Source organism: Mirounga angustirostris, unplaced genomic scaffold, assembly GCF_029215605.1.
Source record: "Mirounga angustirostris isolate CCGP_5_RB_7025 unplaced genomic scaffold, mMirAng1.0.hap1 SCAF_1, whole genome shotgun sequence".
Classification (NCBI taxonomy): Eukaryota; Metazoa; Chordata; class Mammalia; order Carnivora; family Phocidae; genus Mirounga; species Mirounga angustirostris.
The window spans coordinates 6,191,580-6,212,545 of NW_026991709.1; the positions used below are offsets into that span (position 1 = coordinate 6,191,580).

Sequence of the window (20,966 nt, forward strand, 5' to 3'; positions counted from 1 at the left end):
TGCTTGATGTATCACTTCTATGCGCTTTCTTAAAAAGACACTATCTTAAGAGCTCATGGCCAAGTACTTGCTGCTTTGTTGGAAAGAGCTTGTTAGAGGGGCATCATTTTAAGCTTTGGATTTGTTATTCTACTTACCAGAAAGATGGGTTCACATATTTGGGGGGTTGTTTTGTTTTGTTTTGTTTTTAAAGATTTTATTTATTTATTTGACAGAGAGAGAGAGAGAGACAGCCAGAGAGGGAACACAAGCAGGGGGAGTGGGAGAGGGAGAAGCAGGCTTCCTGGCTGAGCAGGGAGCCCGATGCGGGGCTCGATCCCAGGACCCTGGGATCATGACCTGAGCCGAAGGCAGATGCGCAACAACTGAGCCACCCAGGCGCCCCGGGTTCACATATTTGTAAAAAAGAGAATAAAATCAAATGCCCAGGACAGAATGAGGTTGTGTGGTTTCTGGACTCGGCAGGTGAACCACATCTGGTACCCAGACCCAGAAGGATTAGCCAACAGTAGAGTTGGGGTTTTAGTTTAAAGCATTATTTAATAATAATGTTCCAACAATGAATCTCAAGAAGAAATAGAGTAAGAAGTGCTTTCCCAGGTAATGGTGAAGTTCTGAGTCTCCGGACATCTCCTACTGGTTTAGGTGGGCCAGCGCCTGGGAAAAATTCAGATGTGAACCGTGCTTGGTCTGACGAGCCATCACCACTGTTTAAGCAAGGATTTTATGTAGTGCTGTGATAGGGGAGCCATCAAACCCCCACACACACACACAGAAGTCCTTACAGACCAAAAATAAAACCGAGTATTTTTATTGCAAGAATTCCAAAAACGGAGAAATTTCCAGTGTCAGGCAACATGATCCAAACTTATTCAGTTTCTAAATAGCTTTTTTTTTTTTTTTTTCAAAAAAATAATCATTTTTCAAAGGGCCAGCATTGAAATAGCATCCCTTGAAGCGTTCTGATGATCAACAGAGGTAATAAAAGCATTTCCGTCTGGATCAAAAATGTAAGCAGTGATAAAATACCCATTTTGGGTTGCAGTAGCTCAAGGGAACATTAATAGAGGCTGATATCAAGAAACTGATATGGAAAACCAATTTAGGTAGGACGTTCGGGGAAAATGTCTAACATTGGTCTGTTAGAGAATGGAAGTGCTCCCCGGAGTTAAGGCATCCGACGTTTCACTAAAGCCATTTTAAGCTGAACTGAGGAAATACGCACCAGGGATATATTTTGCCAGCTGTGGATGGCTAGGGTGACCTAAAAGTCTACTTCCATCCCAGATATCGTAATTGGCAAGATGTTACGGTTTTGTTCAACTTGGAGATGTGTGAACAGAATAAGACTGCTCATTTTATCTGCAGGTAGCTCACCGTGTCTTTTAAGACACGATTCTAACCTTCCGCCCACTAATCTGGCTCATTTCCAAATGATAGTTCAAATCCTCCACTCATTGCCATAATTTAGAGTGCCGATGGGCTGGGTTTATAGAAAATGCAGAGCGAGACAGTTTTCAACAAGTGGCTGTAACTCAATATTCCATTGCCAGGATCTAGAGGGGCACTTGTCCGCAGCCCCACGCACGATTCCAGTAGCGCATGGCACCGGGGGCATTGCCCAAACCCACAAGAGAAATGGTTACAAAGTTTCAAAAGAAAATTGGAATACTTTCTGGCTGCAAAATTGCAGGAACAATTTAATTTCAGGGATAGCAGGAGGGCTGACAGCAGCCTCTTTATGTGTGCAGGTGTGCACATTTCAGCGGTAGGAGGCCGCCCACTTCTTTTGTGTTCCTGTGATGAGTGGACCACTGTTGTCTACACCTGTCCACACCAGGAGGCCAGCCACTGATCAGGCAGCCTTATGCACACCCGAAAGCACACCAAGGAAAGTCCAAGGAAATAAGCCGTCTGTCCATGTTCTGCAGGCAGCAATGTGGAAATGCAGTCCATCCAAACGAAAGAACAAATTTTCCCATTTTGTTGAAATCGTTATATTTGTTATCACAGCCACTGACAATCCTATTCAGATTCTGCCCATTGTACTTTCTTTCCCCTCTACTGCCTCCACAGAGAAATAGCATTGTATTTCTTCTTCGGACTCACAGGCAATATTCCCTCAATGTGTGCAGAACATAAAATCCAAAGAAGTCAAACATCCTCTGGTGTCCCAGAAAGGGATAGCCACAGGATCCTAAAGTGTCAAAATTCGGCAAGAGCCCAAACACGACACTGTCCCACAGTGAGGAATGGGGCCCAAAAGACGTGAAATTATTCACCACAAGTGAACCACCAGCCAATGGCCAAGCCACAAATGGCAGGGACAAGAAACAGAATCTCCTCTTCGCCCACACCTTGGTAAGCAAACGGAGACGCAGACGTGGTTTTCTTGCCAAACCATACAGCCAGCCGCGGAGGTCTGGTACTGCAGGAGGTCTTGGTACTGCAATCAGGGCAACAGCCGAAAAGCAAAGATAAACCTAAAAGCAACTGGCTAAAATGTCTAAATACCGCACAGGTGGGTGGCAGCATGGCGTCAGCTAATTCATGGATGAACCAGCAAAAAGTCGATGCTAAACATTTCTCTATTTTCCTCTGAAACTCCTATGAAATAATTATTGAGTGCCACTACCTGGGAGGAACATTTAGAAAATTTTTGTAGCCAGAAAATGCATTATAATCTACAACACGCATTTTCGGGGGCTGTTTCTGATGACCTGGCCCATTTGCAAAGCACACTATAAAAACACTTGCTTTATGGACTGGTGGGAAATTGAATCTTGGTGAGTGCACATCAGTTCAAACTGCCAGAGGGTTTATGTTTGCACTGAAACTCTGAAACTCTAAAATCTAAGAAAGGTCAGAGGCAAAAAGACTCATAGTCTCCATTGTGATTAGCCCAATGAGTGATTCTGTGCTGTGGCAATGAGTCCTACCGTGCTCAAAGGTCGATCCTGTTGCACTCAGGTCTGTGAGCTAATTATGATAGGAAGAGTCTAACGTGGAAATTACGTGGCTCACATTCGCACCTAGCCAGGAAAGCTGCTCTCTGACATCCAAGGACAGTTTGCTTTCTAAATGAATGCTGGAGTACAGTTCAATTTCTCAATTATCTTCAGGGTCTGGGATGGTGGAATGTAGAAAAAGAAGGCATTTTAGAAATATTGAAGAGGCCCCTTGCCAAGCACAAAAATGGCAGCAAGCTTCCATTTCGCATAATCGTAAATTACTAGAAGGAGTATTCTCATAAATGTGAAGGAGGCTTTGCCTCTGTCTTCCCATTTCCTACTCCCACCCCCACCCCACCCCCATCTGGGTCTATGGAATCAATACATCTTTTAGCCGATCATTGGTCTACTCAATTCCAGATCCCAACAGGAAAACGGAAAGTGGCTCCTGGCACAGGAGTTCTCTGGCAAGAACTCCGAGGAATCCCAGATTAGGAGCATCCTCTAGTCAGTTAGTTTTTGGGGGGAGGGAGGTAACTTTCAAGGGAAATATAAACTTTTTTTAAATGTCTCATTAAATTAAATCTAGTGATATGCAAATAATTAGCCTTCTCCATCACAACAAGCAACAATTTTTGTTAAAAATAATAATAATATAGGGCGCCTGGGTGGCTCAGTTGGTTAAGCGACTGCCTTCGGCTCAGGTCATGATCCTGGAGTCCCCGGATCGAGTCCCGCATCGGGCTCCCTGCTCAGCAGGGAGTCTGCTTCTCCCTCTGACCCTCCCCCCTCTCATGCTCTCTCTATCTCATTCTCTCTCTCAAATAAATAAATAAAATCTTTTAAAAATAATAATAATAATAATAATATATACACCTTCAAATTAATATTGGAAAAAACAAAGTTTATAAATAATTACATTTCAAATCCAATGATTCCATAATATTGGTTATCCTTCTTTCCTCTTGAACTTTCAAAGTATGGTTTCTATTAAAGGGGCTCAAGTCCTCCTTTTTGCGGGAAATTCTCTTCCCCGACATGCCCAAAAGAACAATTCCCCTGGCTGTGTGGTGAAGGAGAGGGAGGGAGATTTGGGTTCTGGTTTGCACTTGATTAAAAGAAAGAGATGGTTGTTTCTCGTATTTCTGAAACAGCTGATCTTGCAGTCACAAGTCTGAAGTTTAATTCAAGGTTCTGAAACTAAGGACTTCAACCTACAACCTGATCTCTCTCCAGGACAGTGAAGGTGAAGTTCAGCATCTCCTGTCTGAATCGCTGCCCGGGGAGAGCCCAGTGCTGCGTGCCTCCCAGCTAGACTCCTAAGCCCCAGGCTGGCAGTTGCTATTCCAGCCCTCCTGGGCAGCACTGGGGTCATTGGCAGCCCCCCTTCTCCCCCACTCTTCCTGGGGCTCAGGGCAGCTGGGTAGAGTCAACCACAGGTGCAATGGACCCCCGGGAGGCAGCTTTTCTGGAAGCCTTCAGTTTGTGGCTTCCAGACCCAGATCACTGGAGGGTGCCTGACCACGCCCCAGCCCTGTCTGGACTCTGGTAGCCCCAAATCCCAGGAGGCTGAAACTGCAGACCCTCCCTCCTGCCCTGATAAACCCGACTTCGGGAGGGGGTGACGGTACCTGCTCTGCGCACACACACACACACACACACCCCCGCTTCCCGGTTGGCCTGGGCTTCCATGTGGGTTTTCCTTTAGACCAGAGTGAGAGGTGCACAGCTTTGCACACGTGTGTGCACACGCACACATTCCTGGCTGCGTTCCTATTAAGTACCCCTCCCCAGTCTTCAGCCACCTCCCTTTGCTCTTGAATGACACCGGAGAGGGCCTGGGGTCTTAAATTGACCACCTGGAAAACACACTAACCTTCACGGACAGCCTAACTGCTCTTTCAAAAATAGAGCTGACAGGTTTCCTCCCTTTAAAAACATTAAGCCAACCAATGCCACTACATAGTTAAAAGGATAATATTAATAAATGGCATTTCTTTCTTTTTCTTTCTTTCTTTCTTTCTTTCTTTCTTTCTTTCTTTCTTTCTTTCTTCCTTCCTTCCTTCCTTTCTTTTTTCTTTCTTCCTTTCTTTGTTTCTTTTTTGTGCTTTTTCTGAAACCAATCTAGAATTTGTATACAAAAATCCTACCCGTTTTTCCTGTGTAGAGATGCCATCACTTAGAGTATAATAAGCTACATTTTTTAATTAGGGAAGACTGAGAGGGGTAGCTGATGACCCAAGTTTCAGTGAAGAAAGTGCATGGGCAAGGCACAATGCAGTTTTTCAACCTTTGCTCCTTGGATTTGCTCTCTGCTTCTCCTACCCATCGTTCTGTGGCTTTGGTTGGGTTCCTCCAATGGATGGTACTACAGGCAAACAGAAGACAGAGAGAGAGAGATCTGGGTATTGATTCCCTTGCCTCTTTCTCTGCTAGGGTTGCAGATAAAATACAGGCTGCCCATAAATTCAAACTTCAGAAAAACAACGAAAAAATGTTTAGCATAAATATGTCCCAAATATGGCATGGGACATACTTATACTTTAATAAAATATATATTTTTTGGCTTATCTGACACTGAAATTTAACTGAGATCCCTTACTTTTATTTTCTAAGTCTGGCAACCCTACAAGTCTGCACAGTCGCTGCAGCTCAGTTATGTCCATCAACAGAAGAACACTGCCCCCGTCAGGCTGCGTCTTCCGACACCATCCTCTTTGGATTCTGGCGCCTCCCATCAGGCTCTGCCATTGCTAGTCTGAGGAGCTATGCTATTCCATGTGGGTTTCCCTAAACCCTACCCACATCTTTGCAAACATTCCCTTTGTAGTTAACTCTCCTCTAGTTACTCAGGGGTGGGGTGCGCCCTCCATCCCCTCCCAGGACCATGGCCCGTCTATTCGTCACTAAGGACTTCCAGCCCCACTGTCCCAGGGCTGCTCTTTTAAAATACTCCATTACTCGTTCTGATAATGACGTCTAGCGCAGAGTAGGTGCTGAGCAAATACTCTTTGAGTGAATGTGCAAAAAAAGGCTAGAGTTGATACAGTTTTGCAACATCCCTGTTCTGGTTTTTAAGGTCGGCTTCCCGAAGAGATTACATTCCTACCAACAAGAACAGAAAACAGTCCAGGATGGACTTGAAGGAAGGGTGGAAGGAGGGGAGACCCAAACTACAGGCTAGTAAAGAGGACAGGTGTCGGTATGTAACAGTTAACTACTGTCCCCAAATCTAACAGCATAAACACAGGAAGTGGTTATTCTGCCCACCGGTTCTGGAGGTGGATGGGCTCAGCCAGGCACTTCTTGCACGGAGCTTTCCGTGTGTTGCAGTGAGAGGGTCCTGGGGCTGGAGTCACCTGGGGGACCTTCACTGCTCGTCTGGCTCTGGGGCTGGGAGAGACGGCACCGTCACTGGCTGGTCGGGCATCTCAACAAGCCACTGCTCCACACGGCCAACCCGGGCTTACTCAAGACGTGATGGGTTCAGGGTATCGGGCTTCTCACGCGGCCACAGGCTTCTCCCACAGCAAGCGTTCCCAGAGACAAAAAGTTTGAAGCTGCTGGTTTCTTAAGGTCTGGGCCCAGAAACCCCGTGCACCCCCTCTTCTGTGTGCGGCTCGTCTGAGAAGTCACACCTGCCCTGATGTAAGAGAAGGAGACTTAGAACTCCCTCTCCATGGGCCAAAGACTTCAGAGCCATTTGTAGTTCTCTACAAAGTAGGACGAAAAACCAGAAATCATACACAATCACAATGGGCATACAAAGTGATCCAGGAGGATTCGCCAAGTCCATTACAAAGTAAGGCACGTATAAAGAGTGCGGAAGTTTTGTGCTCCTTATTTGGAAAATTACTTACATTCAAATTAATTGTTCACACCCTAAAAAGTTTCCAATTATCTATCTGCTGTGCTTAAACCAGGGCAGCAGATTCAAGTGTCGGAAAGAAAATGTGCTATAAAATGAACGGTACATACTGAACAGTTTTAAAGAAAAAAGATTGTATCTGGTGCCCTTAGAGGCTGGCTTCACAGCCAGACAACGTGTGTAGGACCCCACACTCAGCACGGCGAGTTATGTTTCACTTTAATCATTTTTTAACAAGGGGGTCATGTTTTCATTTTCCCCTAGACCCTGATATTGGTGGCCCTGTCCTTCACAAAAAGTGAAAAAGGCAAGGAGGTGTCAATCAGAGAACCACCGGGAATGAGTTTGCTAGGTCTTGTCTTCCAGAGAGCATGGCTGGTGAACAGCATTTGCTCTCACGACTCCTCCAAAAAAGCAAGGATACAGCCACCTGCCCTCTGCCTTAGTGAGTCGGCCAGTCTGCTACACCCATTATCACATTTTGAAGTAACTCTTTAAAGGAGCATTCAGAGGCAAATCTGTTCTCAGCTTGCTTAAGTTAATGAAAAGCAGTCACTTCCTGAAAACAAGGAGAAGCCCGCTAAGGAGAGAATAAAAATCGTACATGGAACAAAATAAGCATGCTGTTTCTTGATTGAATGGTCCAAATTAAGCCAAATCGTCACAATAAATTAGTATTGATCAGAAACTCCCACTTGTTACTGATGAAGAATGCTGGAAAAAACCAGTCAGTAGTGTTGAGTGGAATTTACATAAGCTCACAACACGCCCCAGGGCCTTTCCCCAAAGCTACGTTCTAGAATCAGTGGCAAAGAGCTTTCTTGGAAGATGCAGGGCGACTTCTGTCCTCGGGTCTGCAGCAAGATCTGTGGTGACTGGAAGGATGCCCAGGGAGACCGGTTACAAGGACCTCATGGCTTCCTCTTCCTGCGACTGGGAGGGCCGGTCCAGCCTGAGAGGGGGTTCAGTTTCTGAAGACAGTTCAGCCCACTATCTACCAAGAACACCCTTTCTCAAGAAGGAACATTAGCATTCCCACATGCCTCTGTAATCACAGACGAACTCGCTAATATGAAACCTACAAATTTAAACCATCTTATTGGAGAGCCCAGGCTGAGATTCAAGTCGGTTCTCTCTTCTGAAAAGCTGCTTGCTGTGCAAATGAATTCTATAAGTAAAATTGTGAGTGTTTCACATGCTTAAAAGAGCAAAATGTTTTCAAGCACTTGAGAAATATTATTTCCATACGAATAATTAATTAGCAGAATATGAGATGTTCCTGTGTCCCAATTAAGGCAGGATTCCAAAGAAAAGAAGGATCGCCATTTTCCTGGTCCGAGCTGCTTCTTGGGCTTAAAACGATCTTAAAAGGCAATTCTTTCAACCCAATTTATACCTTCAGGTTTCCGCTAAGGCATATGGGCCTTCTCCATATGATATGAAACAGAATTCTATCTTCAGCTGGTCTAAAGTTATCCAATGTTCAGTTTCACAAAGAAGGAAGGAAGGGGTGGAGGGAGGGAGAGAGGAAGAAGAAGGAAAATATGGATAAGCCCATAAATTAGCATATTGCTTCATTTAAAAAATTAATGTGGCTGTCCCTGTAATGAGTCTGACATCACACATCTTTTCCAGAGGCCGGTTAGCTAGGTGGATGAGGTGACAGTGCTGCTGAGACTCTGGTTTCTGGCTTGGCCAAGATGTAAGCCTGTCAAGCTCATTCTGTTCCATGGGCTCAGACCACAGCCCACCCTCATTGCCAGTTTGCAACAAGACCCCAGGTCCAGAGGCATCTGAGGAGGGGGTGTCCGTGGAGACAATCTGGCATGTCTGCCCTGCAGGCCAGACGACCACAACTTTCCTCTTGTGAGTCGTGTGACCTTGGACAAATCACCGACGTCACAAGGAGCTTCGCCCGACATGGCCTCCCGACCCCCCTCCCGAGGCTGCCAGGGAATCAGACAGAAGGTCATGCATGAGAGCATTTTAAGCTATGCAAATGTACACAGATGTAGAGACCGACAGCTAGGAGCAGATACAGATCTCCTCCCCTATTGACGACCCTTCAAGTGTGTTTACTCCGAAGACAGTGGATTCGAAGCACCATTACCTATCCAAAGTATGACCTGCACACAGAAGTCATTGTAATGCTCAAACTGGAGGCCACCCTAAAAATAAAATCACCGGTATAACTAAGATTAACAGTAATAAATTTCCTATTGGCACTAATCCCTAAAATAACCTTCACGCCGGATCGACTCATTTGTTGAACAATATTACCCATTGACCAGGTTTGTGTGCAGAGCCTGGTGGTTGAATGGCCTGGCTTGATCAGCAATTCTAATTTCATTCTTTCTCCCCCTGGATCAATATCAGAAGCAACCTTGTGTGCCCATCCCTTCCTTCTGGAATATAGATCTTCCGAGCATTGCACGCTGACAGCAAAGAAGAGCATATCCTGCTGTAATATTTGAAAGCTGCGTTCATGTCTTATCACTCTGGTTTTGATTTTTTTTTTTCTGGTTGTTCTGAGTATGGAAAAAGAAAGAGAGAAAGGGCCAAGAGGCCCCAGATGGAGACCAGAGTCGTTTGATTTTTCGCCTTGAAAGCTTCACGTGTCTGTGGTGTTCACTGCAGCGCTCGCAATATGTCAGCAGGCGAATTCTGGGCTCCCCGCAGCTCGAGGCTTGATTACACCAGCCAGAGACAGATTTAGAGCTTTCTGGCCCAGTAATCGTTGCACACCTGAGAGATTGATAACTCTGGGGAGGTGCTTTTCCCACCGCCAGGTGCGGGCTGTAAACATTCTAGAACGGCGTATTTCCGATCCATGTTGCTGCTCAACATTCTGAATTCTTTCTTTCCCCTTTTCAAAGAGGTTTAGCAGAGGATGGCAAGTTCCCACCTAAACTCCCATTGAGATTTAAGCAGAGTTGGCATATTAGATCTCCGTGTGGAGCAGAGCTTCACAGATCCTGGATTCCAGATGCCTGCACACGCGGGCTGTGACCTTCGCTCTGTCGGCCCTGAACTCTGGTCTCTCCTACCCTGCATTTGAAGCGGAACCAGGTCACCTCCCTGCCTCAGTGGTTGCATGATGTGACACCTCCGTAGCCTTTCTAGAAATTGCATTTCTTCCTTTACCTTCCATCCAAACGTCCTGTGCACAAAAACAGGATCAGCCAGGCAGCGTCTCCTGCCAGGTTGATTGACCTTCTCTCTCAGTGGAGAAAGTAAGCGCTCAGTCCCCTTTGTTCCTGGACCCATCCTACTCCCAGTTCATCATCCACCCTCATACTCGAGGCCTCACTCCACACGCCTCTGCAAACCAGGAGAACTGGCAGCTTTGATGTGTCCTAGGCAAACTCTGCCCACGTCCATTTGCAGGTATAAAAGGTCATCATACACCAAAAACACCAAAAGAAAAAGTGTTGCTCTCTACTAAGTGATCTGGAGCTGAGAGGGGGCTGCTTTGGGGGTAAACATCTGAATTTCATTTCTTATTTGCACAATCATGCCCAGATTAATGGTAGTGTCTAAGTCTATCTATAAACACAAATCCTTCTCAATATCTCCACCTACTTGATAGCAGAAAAACCAAATTTCAGTGCGTGCATGTGTGTTTTCTCAAATCCAAAGGAGAGATAAACTTAAATTTCCATGTGTCTGGGTTTTATTCAAAACAAGGAGAGGAGAGCACCCAGGACAACGTTTGATCTTATTCATTGTTAGCAATCATATAATCATATCAAAGCAAACTGAACGTTATGTGATCTTAGCATATCCCCACACCTACTAGAAGTTTCTCAAGCCACCACTTCTTTTCCAAAGAAGGGTCACGCCTACCCAAGCATGGCGCCTGCATTCTTGCTCAGGCACTCACACCTCAAAGAAATTACAACTGCAGTGAGCTCCACAGATGGTACAGAATAGCACCTTCTTTCTGGACGTTTACCCACAGTCTGGATGGGAAGGGATCCTTTTCTTAAATCAGGTGCATCCGTGCCTTCCACCCCCAAAGACAGAGCTTTCCAGAAACAAATATATCACAGCTCACTAAATCAAGAGAAATCCATTCCAGTTTTAGAAATTCAATTTAGCTTGGGTAAGCCTCCGGGCTCTGAAAGTAAGCTCTGCCAGGGGTTTATTATTTGTAAATCTTTCCTTCATGTTGGAGGCCTCCCAGCGGCCACTCTCCTTCCAGTATTTTCCGACTTTCTATGTCAATAAAACCCTTAACTCTTGGAGTCTCTCTGAAAAACAAGTATCAAGATACAAATCAAGACATTGAGGAAAATTACTGTCTTGCAAAAAAAAAAAAAACAAACAAAAAACCAAACCTTTTGCTTGCGTCCAAACTGGTGATTGGAGGTGAATAATCGAGAGTCAGATGGTTGCGTCTGTATTTATAAACATGTTTAAGTTTAACACAGTAGAGGAGTCGTAACTGGAGCTATGAACTATCATTTCACACAAGAAGGGTAACAAATGAAGTTCTTGGCCTAAACTAATCAAACAATGAAGGTACTTTGTCCATATAGGAATAAAAATCTCTGAACTAACAAGAGCCTAATGAATTCATTTTTTAATTAAAAAATAATAATAACCCTAAAATTTCTGAAAAACCTATCTCCATACTGCAGATGTGTTGAAGAACTGGGTTGTGTATCCAGAGGTTGGCATCCCAGAGATTGAGGAAGATTTCAGGGGCATTCTGGATGTGTAGTGGATAAACATCCTATCTCATATCCGTAAACACCACAGCAACAACTCCATCAGTAAAAATAATCTTGGAATACCAAGAATCCAGATTCTTTGTCAGTGGCCCTCTTGAGATAACTTTTAATGTAACAAAATTCCAGCAGAGCCAACAATGTAGATCCCTCTGGAGTTTTCATGTATCTGACACGTGTCTTCTGTGATCTGAATTAGAATTTCGAGGCACTCATAACTCACTGCCATGGTCTTCATTGCTTTAAGTGTTAAATGGAAGCCTAGAGTAAATTTATAATAATTGTAATAAGAACACTTTGACTTGTAGATAACTAATGAAATTTGGGAATGATCATTTCGTGATTAATTGACTACGATCCAACTCTCCTGACATTTTGATGTTCTGTGCTCCACGGTTCCACTCCCATGGGTCCCTGTTCCTTCCACACATGTGGGCAGCTTCATTTGTGCAAACAGGAAATATACATTCAGCTAAAAGATCTCTCGAGACACCTGTGATGACAGAGTAAAATAATCTGAATTTCAGTGGAATGTAATAATAGGTTAAAACAAATTCCCAGATGATAGTCTCGTATTACAAATTTAAGAACAAGGACTGAAGCGACTTAGATATTTAGGAAAATGTCTTTTAGACCAAGTCTTTACCCCAGTCATTGATGGGTTGTTACTGACTTATGTCTTTGTTCTTTTTTTTTTTTTGTCTTTGTTCATTTTTAGAGGCAAAGCACAAACTCAATATTATAATAAAATGTCGTGTACGTATATCACGTGTGAGCAGTTTTGTCTGAAATCAAAGGGCAACATCTTAATAATTTAAATGTAGACAGCACCTTTGTTCTACAAGTATTGAATAATCTCTAATTCTAAACAACCCTTTTTCTACTCAGAAGTGAATATCCTCTAATATCTAGAATTATATAAAGGAAAGCTTTCTCCACGGCATCTTGATATTTTCTTTCCATTGATTTCTGTACCTCCAGAAAAGACATATTCGGTTTTCACTAGAAGAGATGGGGTTTGGGCTGAAAGAATGCCATGCCTCAGAATGGCAGAAAGACGTGTCTTCTCCAACAGCTGATACTTGTCTTTGGTGCAAAGCACTGAGTGTGCAGACATGCTTCGGAGGACCAGTGGGATGGAGGCCAGGGTAGAGCCGAGGGGCAGAGGCAGTGAATGCAAGGGGTCTGGTCATTTCTGAGCCACGACTCTGCCTGATCTTCAGAGTCCAGGCTCCTCACGCATGACACGGGAGTCATTCCGGAGTGGCAATGCTCAGAGTGTGGACCAGGTGCCCCGGGGTGCAGCCCTCCTCTGAGGAAGCGCTCAGATCAGAATTCTTTTTTAGAGTACTAGGGTATGACTTGCTTTTTCCAATCGCGCTCTCAGGTCACAGTGGAATTTTCCTGAGCCGACCCGACGTGAGATGCCACGGGATGGAATGCAGAGGCAGCTCGCTGTCTTCTATTAAAGCCAGACATTAAAGAGATTTGCAAAAACACGTAAAACATTGCTATCATTTTGCTAAATAGTTTTTTCCATTTTGGAAAATGTCATTACGTTTCCATTTAAAATGTTACTTACATGAACTTGTCATGGGTTTATCACTTTATTTTTACTGAATTAATTCGTAAACCTTTTTAAAATTTTCTCCCTTTTAATTTCTAATATGGGAACCAACCCCAAGACCCCCTCCTAGGGGTCTTCGAGAATTTTTAAGAATGAAAATAAGCCAGGAGAATAAAGGCATGAGAACTGCCCCAGCAGCAGGTCTCTGAAAGACCTGACTATAAAACCCTGGGATCCTGAGGCTGTGGGGCCCGCAGAAGGCCTCCAGGAAAGAGATGGCTACGAATCCATGAACCAGGGAGACCAGCAAGTTGCTGGGGGGCCCTCCGCCCTCCTCTGTGTGCAGCTCTCATGTTGCCCCTCTCTGCTCTTTGACCTCTGTGCCAACAGCCCACCCCCCACTCACAGAGAAGACAGGAAGGGCCCCCAGCTCCAAATGGACACACTCTACTCATTTGCATGATGACCTTTCACCCTGGGGTCAGCACACTGACCCTGCCTGCAAGGATGGCCCAGAACAGGAGGGTGAGTCAGCAGGCCACAGAGTATGGCACAGGGGAAGATTGCAGTAGCTGAGTCTTGCTCAGGCCCCAGCGCGCAGGCCCAGTGGAGGACCCTGAAGGCACCCAGGGAGTTTTTTGCAGCCAGTCTGGAGAGTGGCATGACGCACGACAGAAGGAGGGGGCGCGGGCACAGATCCTATCCACACGAAACAGGACCAGTTTTCCACAAAGGTGAGTTCATTTCATAATCAACAACAACAATTAAGAACACCCAGAATCTAACTTCACCAGGAGCATACCACAGTCCTCATTAATATGCGTCTGCCCCCTCACGCCACTAAAGTTGGGGGGCCAGGCTCACACCCAGCTGGGTCTCCTCCCAAGTCCACCCTCTTCCCATCTGCGGTCACAGCCAGCGCCCCCTCTCCGAGCCTCAGGCCCCATCCACAAATACGATGACCGCTCCTACAGTTCAAGGCCAGCGTGGAGACTGCTGTCCAGGATGCACGCACTCTGGCCTCTACCACACGTTCGTGTTCACTGGCAACTCGCTGTATCCCCTCCCTGATCCAGACCCCCTGGAGCCCGCGCTCTGCTCTGGGGCCTAGGGAGGGCTGAAGCAGACTGTGGAGGCTCCCGTCAGGAGATGAGCACTTCACAGCTTTCAAAGCACTTATCTCATTTGATCTCATTTTATCCTCACAACAACTCCGACGAGTCTCACCAACCCTAATGAAGAAAGCACAGAACTATATTTGCATTGTAATTATCACGTTGCCCAAAATGGGAGTCCTCCTTTGGGAAGGAAACTGTTCCTATCACCGCATTTAACTAGCTTGGTTTTCTTTGTAAAACCAGACCATGGTGCTCACTGTGAATTGCTCAGATCCACTCCAACCCCAAAGCATAAACATGAATAGTAAGCTGGTTTGCATGGAAGACATTACCCACACTTGCCACGGGCAAGAGGTTGCAGAGGTGATACAAGGAAATATCTGGACAACTCATGTCATCTTACCATTTTCGCCAGATGTCTTGTCTTTTCCATTGGTTGCCCCAGCACCTTGTCGCTAAAGGCATAAAAAAAAAACAAAAGGGAAAGAAATTGTTATCAGATATATTCAGGATTATTTTTATCACTTCTAGTGTTGCAAATATCTGTTGCATTATATCATGTTCTATGTTACTTGAACTCAGATGGTAAAAACATGGTGCTCATGAGAGACCAAGAAAGGGTCAAGCCCAGAAAGGATCCATTCAAATTGCACAGACTGCCCCCCTCGCCCACATCCAAGGAACACCAGATGGGAAGCTATTGTTGACGGAGGAAAACCTCATTTGAAATATGAGGAAAACAGCCAACTGTGAGAAAATGAGAATTATCACTTTGGTCAATGATGGCCCCTACACAGTTATGTTCTCATTCCAATCACAATGTCGAGATTTAAAAAAAAAAAAAAATTGATCGACTAAAAAAAACATTAGGTTGTAGTCAGAGTTTCTCCTACTGTTGAGTCATCTGTCTGTCATTGTGCAAGCCTACGTTGTGCATTTTCATTTTACCAGGTTGACCAAAAGCATGAAAATTTTATGGTCAGTCTTGGATCATTGGGCAAGATTCTCTGTGAGGTCTAGGGAGCTATGTGAAATGCATTACACATGTCAACATACAAGCATGCTTCCTCAAAGCTTATCCAACTACTATCTTTAAATAACATGATGCTTGGAATGGTTCTAGTCCATGGAGAGAGAAGTATTGTGTCAATCCAATTTTCTGATCGTTATTGAAAATATGCTTCAAGTTGAAAAAGATTGAAGAGATTATGAAGTCTCTAACTTTCCAAATGAGCAAAATGCAACCAGGAAGGGAGTCTGATTTGTCTAAAGTCAGGAACTAGTTGGTGACGCAGTCAAGACTGGAGAAGGGACTTCGGTGCCTAGAGGTTAGAGACTTGCAGGGATTGTCTTGGTTACATAACTATTCAAATAAGATCCTGGGAAGAGAGACAGAGCACTGGACAAGGAGTCAACCTCTATAGGTGACTCTCACTAAGGGGGAAAAGGTGTTCTCAAAATTTATATTTGTGTTCAGGACTCCAGTCTAAAAACAGTATCATAAAAATAATTATCAGCTCCCATTCGTGTTCAATGTTGTAATGAGAAATTCCCAGATCCTTAGTCAACTCTTGATTAACAGTAGATGGATCATCTGGAAAAATCTTGCTTTCCTGTTCTGAGTCATATAAATAAATAGGGTGAATGATAAAGATTCATGTTAACCAATTAACCATCCCTGTGTATGCTTGTTGCTTTTTGCAGAGGATAACTCGAGAGAAGGTGACAAAGCCCAGTGTCCCGGCATCACCAAGCCACCACACACCCCAACCCAGTCACCATGAAGTGCAAATGCCCACCCAATCCAGTCCCATTCTGGGAGGATGAACCAATTCTCTGTGGCAGGAGGTGGAACAAAAGGCCACAAGTTGGAAAGGTTATATAAATGTGGGCCCCGTCTTCATATCTAATTTGGAACGTCTTGAATTTTCAGAACACTAGATCTGCCCGTGTGTTCCCATGGAGAGTGGCTACAGTTCTTAGCCAAACATCAACTGTTCTACAAACTTCATTCAGGTCCCATGTCATGGCATCATTACCTCAACAATCAACCGGGAGTATACATCATCTTCATTTAAATAAATGACACATTTCTTAAATAGAGTAGATTTGCAAGTAAAATGCCCCTTTCTTCTCGCCCTATTTTGAAGTGCCCTCTTCAACTGCAAGGCTGGTTAAGTTGCACTGAAGGGAATCGGGCCACCACTACGGAGGACCCAGCCAGCTGCATGGCAGCTATAGGAAACTGAACACTTCAGTGTTTAAACCTTCCATCCTTCCCCACATAATCCATAGATGGGCCAGGGGGGTGGGGGGAAGCGAATTTCAGAGAATAAAAGGACAGGGTTGTAGAGCTGAATAAAGTCAAAATTCAATGGAATACAAATGCAAATAAGAGCGCACTCTACCCTCACTGTCTTTAAATACCTTAGACACTGACACCTTTCAAATGTCATGAATACCTCATTCCATAAAAGATCACATTTTAGAAACCCGAGGAAATCCAACATGAAATGTGCACAGGGGAAAAAAAGAGTTCATTTTTTCAGTATTTCTAAGACAGGGGTTTTGTGTCAGGTCTAATGTGATGGAGGCAAAATGAAACTGATAGATGTCACAAGGAGACGGTGTCTCGGATCAGAAAATGATCCTGATGAAAAAGAACTATTCACTAGGAGTATCTCATTTCAGAATTCTCTGAGACCTTGCAGCATTTTTAAGGGGAAGGCTGAGCGCTGTGGGGAACTATCTGAGAGCTTTTCTATTCTGGGGGGTCTACAGTGGTCATCACACATGATTGTTTTATCCCACGATTCTTGCCATCTGCCCTTTGTCATGGCCCTTGGCACAGATGTCCTCATTCAGGTCCTCTCCTGGTCAACTCCATCCCCACGCTAACAACTTCACATTCATCAAATACTCCTGGCTGGGACCCTCCACTACACCTTGTCCCACTTCTGACCCAGCACCTTCTTCCAAGCTTTCCTAAGTGCCTGGAAGAATAACAGTCCCTTCCTTCTTTGGCCTTCTGAAATCAGCATCCCTGCTGCTCAGGCCAGCTCTGTGCCCATCCTCCTCAGGCACAATGGCATTCTCTCTTCCAACATGTCAAGAAAGCGTCCCTGTCATCATTCCCAAGACCTCTTCAAGGGACAGAGGGTCTCATGTGAGAAAGCTTATTCCACTCAATTTACCTTTAGAATCACAAATACAAAAACTACTCAGCTTATTAGAGCACAGACACATCTTCTTGGAAACTCCCTCTTTCTATATTGTCCTCATTTTGTGATTAGGAAATGCTAACTAGCCCTCTAAGGATGCAACACAAGACATTCTGATTGCAACACTGAAGTAACCTCCTCCAGCATGAGCTGGTGGCAGGCATGCTTGCTGCAGAGTCTGCAGAGAACCAGGGAGGATACGGGAAGAAACGAGGCAGAAACGCGGCCGGAGAGGACTGTCCCCATCTCTTAAACACTTGCCAAGCAACTCACATGGTTCTCAGAAGGGAGGCATCCTTCCCTGGTGATGTTAACTAATAAGAAGATAGCATTCCAGAATTAATAAACTCCCAATTAAAAGGAGCCCAAATAAAGAGTGGGTACATGACAGTTCTTTCTGAAAATCTAGTACATGCCATGTATCCATAAAAAGGCAGGATTGGTATTTCAAGGTAAAAATTTTGAAGTAATTTTTCTGACAGTCCCACTGTACCAAGAGCTACAGGAAAATAACAAAGAATATGTCTTCATTTGGTTTCCCAGAATGCAGAGCCTGAGGCAAATGCCATTTGCACTACAGCTTTGTTAGAGAGGGCGCCTGGAGTGAGGGAGGAAGGAGAGAAGGGGGACTCATCATCAAGTCGGCTTGACAGCTGCGCCTTATAAGAGAGTGGTGCGACCCAGGGGACCCCAGCAGGAAAAGGTCAGCGAGTAAGCCACCAGCGGCTGTCCCTCACCAGTCCAGTTCTTAATGCTTCTCGGCTGGGCGAGGTCTCACTTCTGGCATCTACCAGGGGACGAGGAGGAAGTGCCAGGGCAGGAGATGCAGAGGTGGAGACACGTGGTGTGGCCAGGAGGTGCATGCTGTCATTTCACACCTGCCTGAAGCCTATGGAGCCCACGGGTCCTCACTGACAGAGTCTGAAGTGACATCTGAAAGGTATCTGACTCAGCATATAAATTTGTCTGGGTGACTCTTTCAACCAAGTTGCAAAATCACAGTTCATATTTGATATGATTCCACTGGTGAAATAGACCACACCTACTTTCTGGTAAATAAGTGGCTTTGGATCCATTTCTTCCTGCATTTTGAGCTTGGCATGGAGATTGAGGTATGGCTGATCACCTGTATGCTACATGTAGGGGTCTACACACATCACCAGCACCTATGTCCTCACAGTGCCAGTTTAAATAGGAAATGAGGTGCTGTCCCAACCCTCACAAACAGACTCAGCAAACACCTGCCTGCATGCTGGCTGCAAAATCCACACTTCCTTTGGTAAACAGGTACAACGTTCAGCTATAAGATGAATAAAGTCTAGGATCTCATGTACAACATGGTACCTACATTGATATTACTGTGTTGTATCACTGAAATCTGCTAAGAGAGTAGAACTTACGTGTTCCCACCAAAAAACAAAGGTAAGTATGTCAGGTGAGAGATGTGGAAATTAACCCAATGGTGGGAATCCTTCACAATGTGCACATATATCAAACCATCACACTGTTCGCTGTAAGTATGTTACAATTTTACTTGTCAATCATACCTCAATAAAGCTTTAAAAAGATAAAAAAATATATTTTAAGGCAATATTTTAGAAAATCAAAAGTACCGTAAAAAGTCATCGTAACGAGATATCAACATTATACACAAAGACAGGATCGACTGGTATTACTGACATTTCCTTTTGCCTCAGGCTCCACGCGGCTCCACCAGGCACTGGTCACACGTTCCCCCAAAGGAAGTAAAAGATTCAAGAAGTTATGTAATTTCAAGGATTTGGAAACTTATTTTAATAAAGTCTTTGGAAACTTCAATTTCCAGCTTTCTCATGGGCCACAACTATAAGTTATGAGTTTGTGCTGTCATTTTGCATGTTCTTATTATATGACTTCCAGAATACTGCAGTGGGGGGGTCTCAGCTTTCATACTTTCCCATCGACACCTGTAAAATCGGGTATGCTCATCATATGTCGTAGACGAAACCAAATTACCAAAACCTCCTTCTGCATCAGTGCAAACTCAGAACACCGGACAAATTACGTCTCCTTGGAAAATCGTTCAGCCAGTACACACTGTTTCATCTTCAGGATGAGACACAGGTTCCCATTATCAGATATTTACTTTCCATTCCAGAAGTTTGAAGAGAATGGAATGTGAAATGAATTTTAGCAAGTTAAATTTAAGGTCCAAATGACATTCTGAGAACATTTTATGAAGCTATACCCATAGCATTTAAATGGAATATTACTCAGCCATCAAAAAGAATGAAATCTTGCCATTGGCAACAATGTGGATGGAACTAGAGGGTATTATGCTGAGCGAAATAAGTCAGTCATAGAAAGACAAATACCATATGATTTCACTCATATGTGGAATATAAGAAACAAAACAGAGGATCATAGGGGAAGGGAAGGAAAAATAAAATAAGATGAAAATAGAGAGGGAGGCAAACCATAAGAGATGCTCAACTCTAGAAAACAAACTGAGGGTTGCTGGAAGAGAAGGGGTGGGGGGATAGGGGGATGGGGGGATGGGCATTAAGGAGGGCACGTGATATGATATGAGCACTTGGTGTTATATACAACTGATGAATCACTAAACTCTACCTCTGAAACAAACAAATAAATAAATAAATATGTATAAATCTGTACTGTATCTTTATTGGCTTGATATTTAATTTAGTGACATGATTTGACTAGAGGGTCACCACTTCCAAAATCCCCATAAGCTTGGGAAACAAAGAGCCTTCTCAAGTCAATGTCCCAGGCCATCCCCAGGGTCCCCAGGGTCCCACCTACTCTCTACTCCTTCCCAGGCTCCCCAAGAGACTCCTGCAGTGACAGTTAAACAGGTTGCTCACTGCCCCGGCATCAGCCTCTCACTGCTGCTGCAGAAGGAAAATGCTCCAGTTAAAGGATTTTGGTCTCTCCCAGCCTAAGAAATAAAAGATTCTTTACAAAAACAGATTGTCAAAATTAGGTATATTCACCAATGTGCAAGACCATCTGCAGTGCAGTTTACGGGTTCAGTGTCAGACAGAGGCTTGGACACAGCCTAGGGGAGGGACTCGTTCCTGGACTGTTCACTTTCTCCAGGGAGCCAAGCACTGGGTTGGGCACTGAGGGTCCCCTGGAGAAGGGCACATTCTCTGACTTTGTTTGGCTCACAACCTGGAGGCACAGACAGGGCATAAACCAATCATCTCTATGAGCTGGGTAAGAGCTTGACCCAAGATGGCTAAGACAGGGGCAGAGGTGAGGGACCAGGGCTCACCAGAGTGAGTGGGAGTCAAGGGGGCTTTTCACATCTTGATCAGTGTGAGTCACAGTGCCCCCACCCCAGCTGTGCATCGCTGGGGACATCCCTTACTGGAGTCTCTGCTCCTGCCTCTGAGAGGGAACGACCTTAACCTCTGGCCCCTTCTGGCCACACGTCAGGACCTGGTAGCAAGTAGGCATGCTCTCCCCCGTCCCTCAGGGACAAAGTATTCCAGAGACGGTGTTA

The 20,966-nt window shown here is 44.7% G+C and overlaps 1 protein-coding gene across 1 annotated transcript in view; it reads right to left on the reverse strand.

Moving 5' to 3' along the window:
* Window positions 1-20,966, reverse strand: part of PCP4 (Purkinje cell protein 4) — a 51,650-nt gene that overhangs the window by 13,057 nt on the left and 17,627 nt on the right. Inside the window, exon 2 of the mRNA XM_045863581.1 lies at window positions 14,641-14,692. Within this exon, the coding sequence (XP_045719537.1) occupies window positions 14,641-14,692 (52 nt within the window). The remainder of the gene's footprint in view (window positions 1-14,640; window positions 14,693-20,966) is intronic.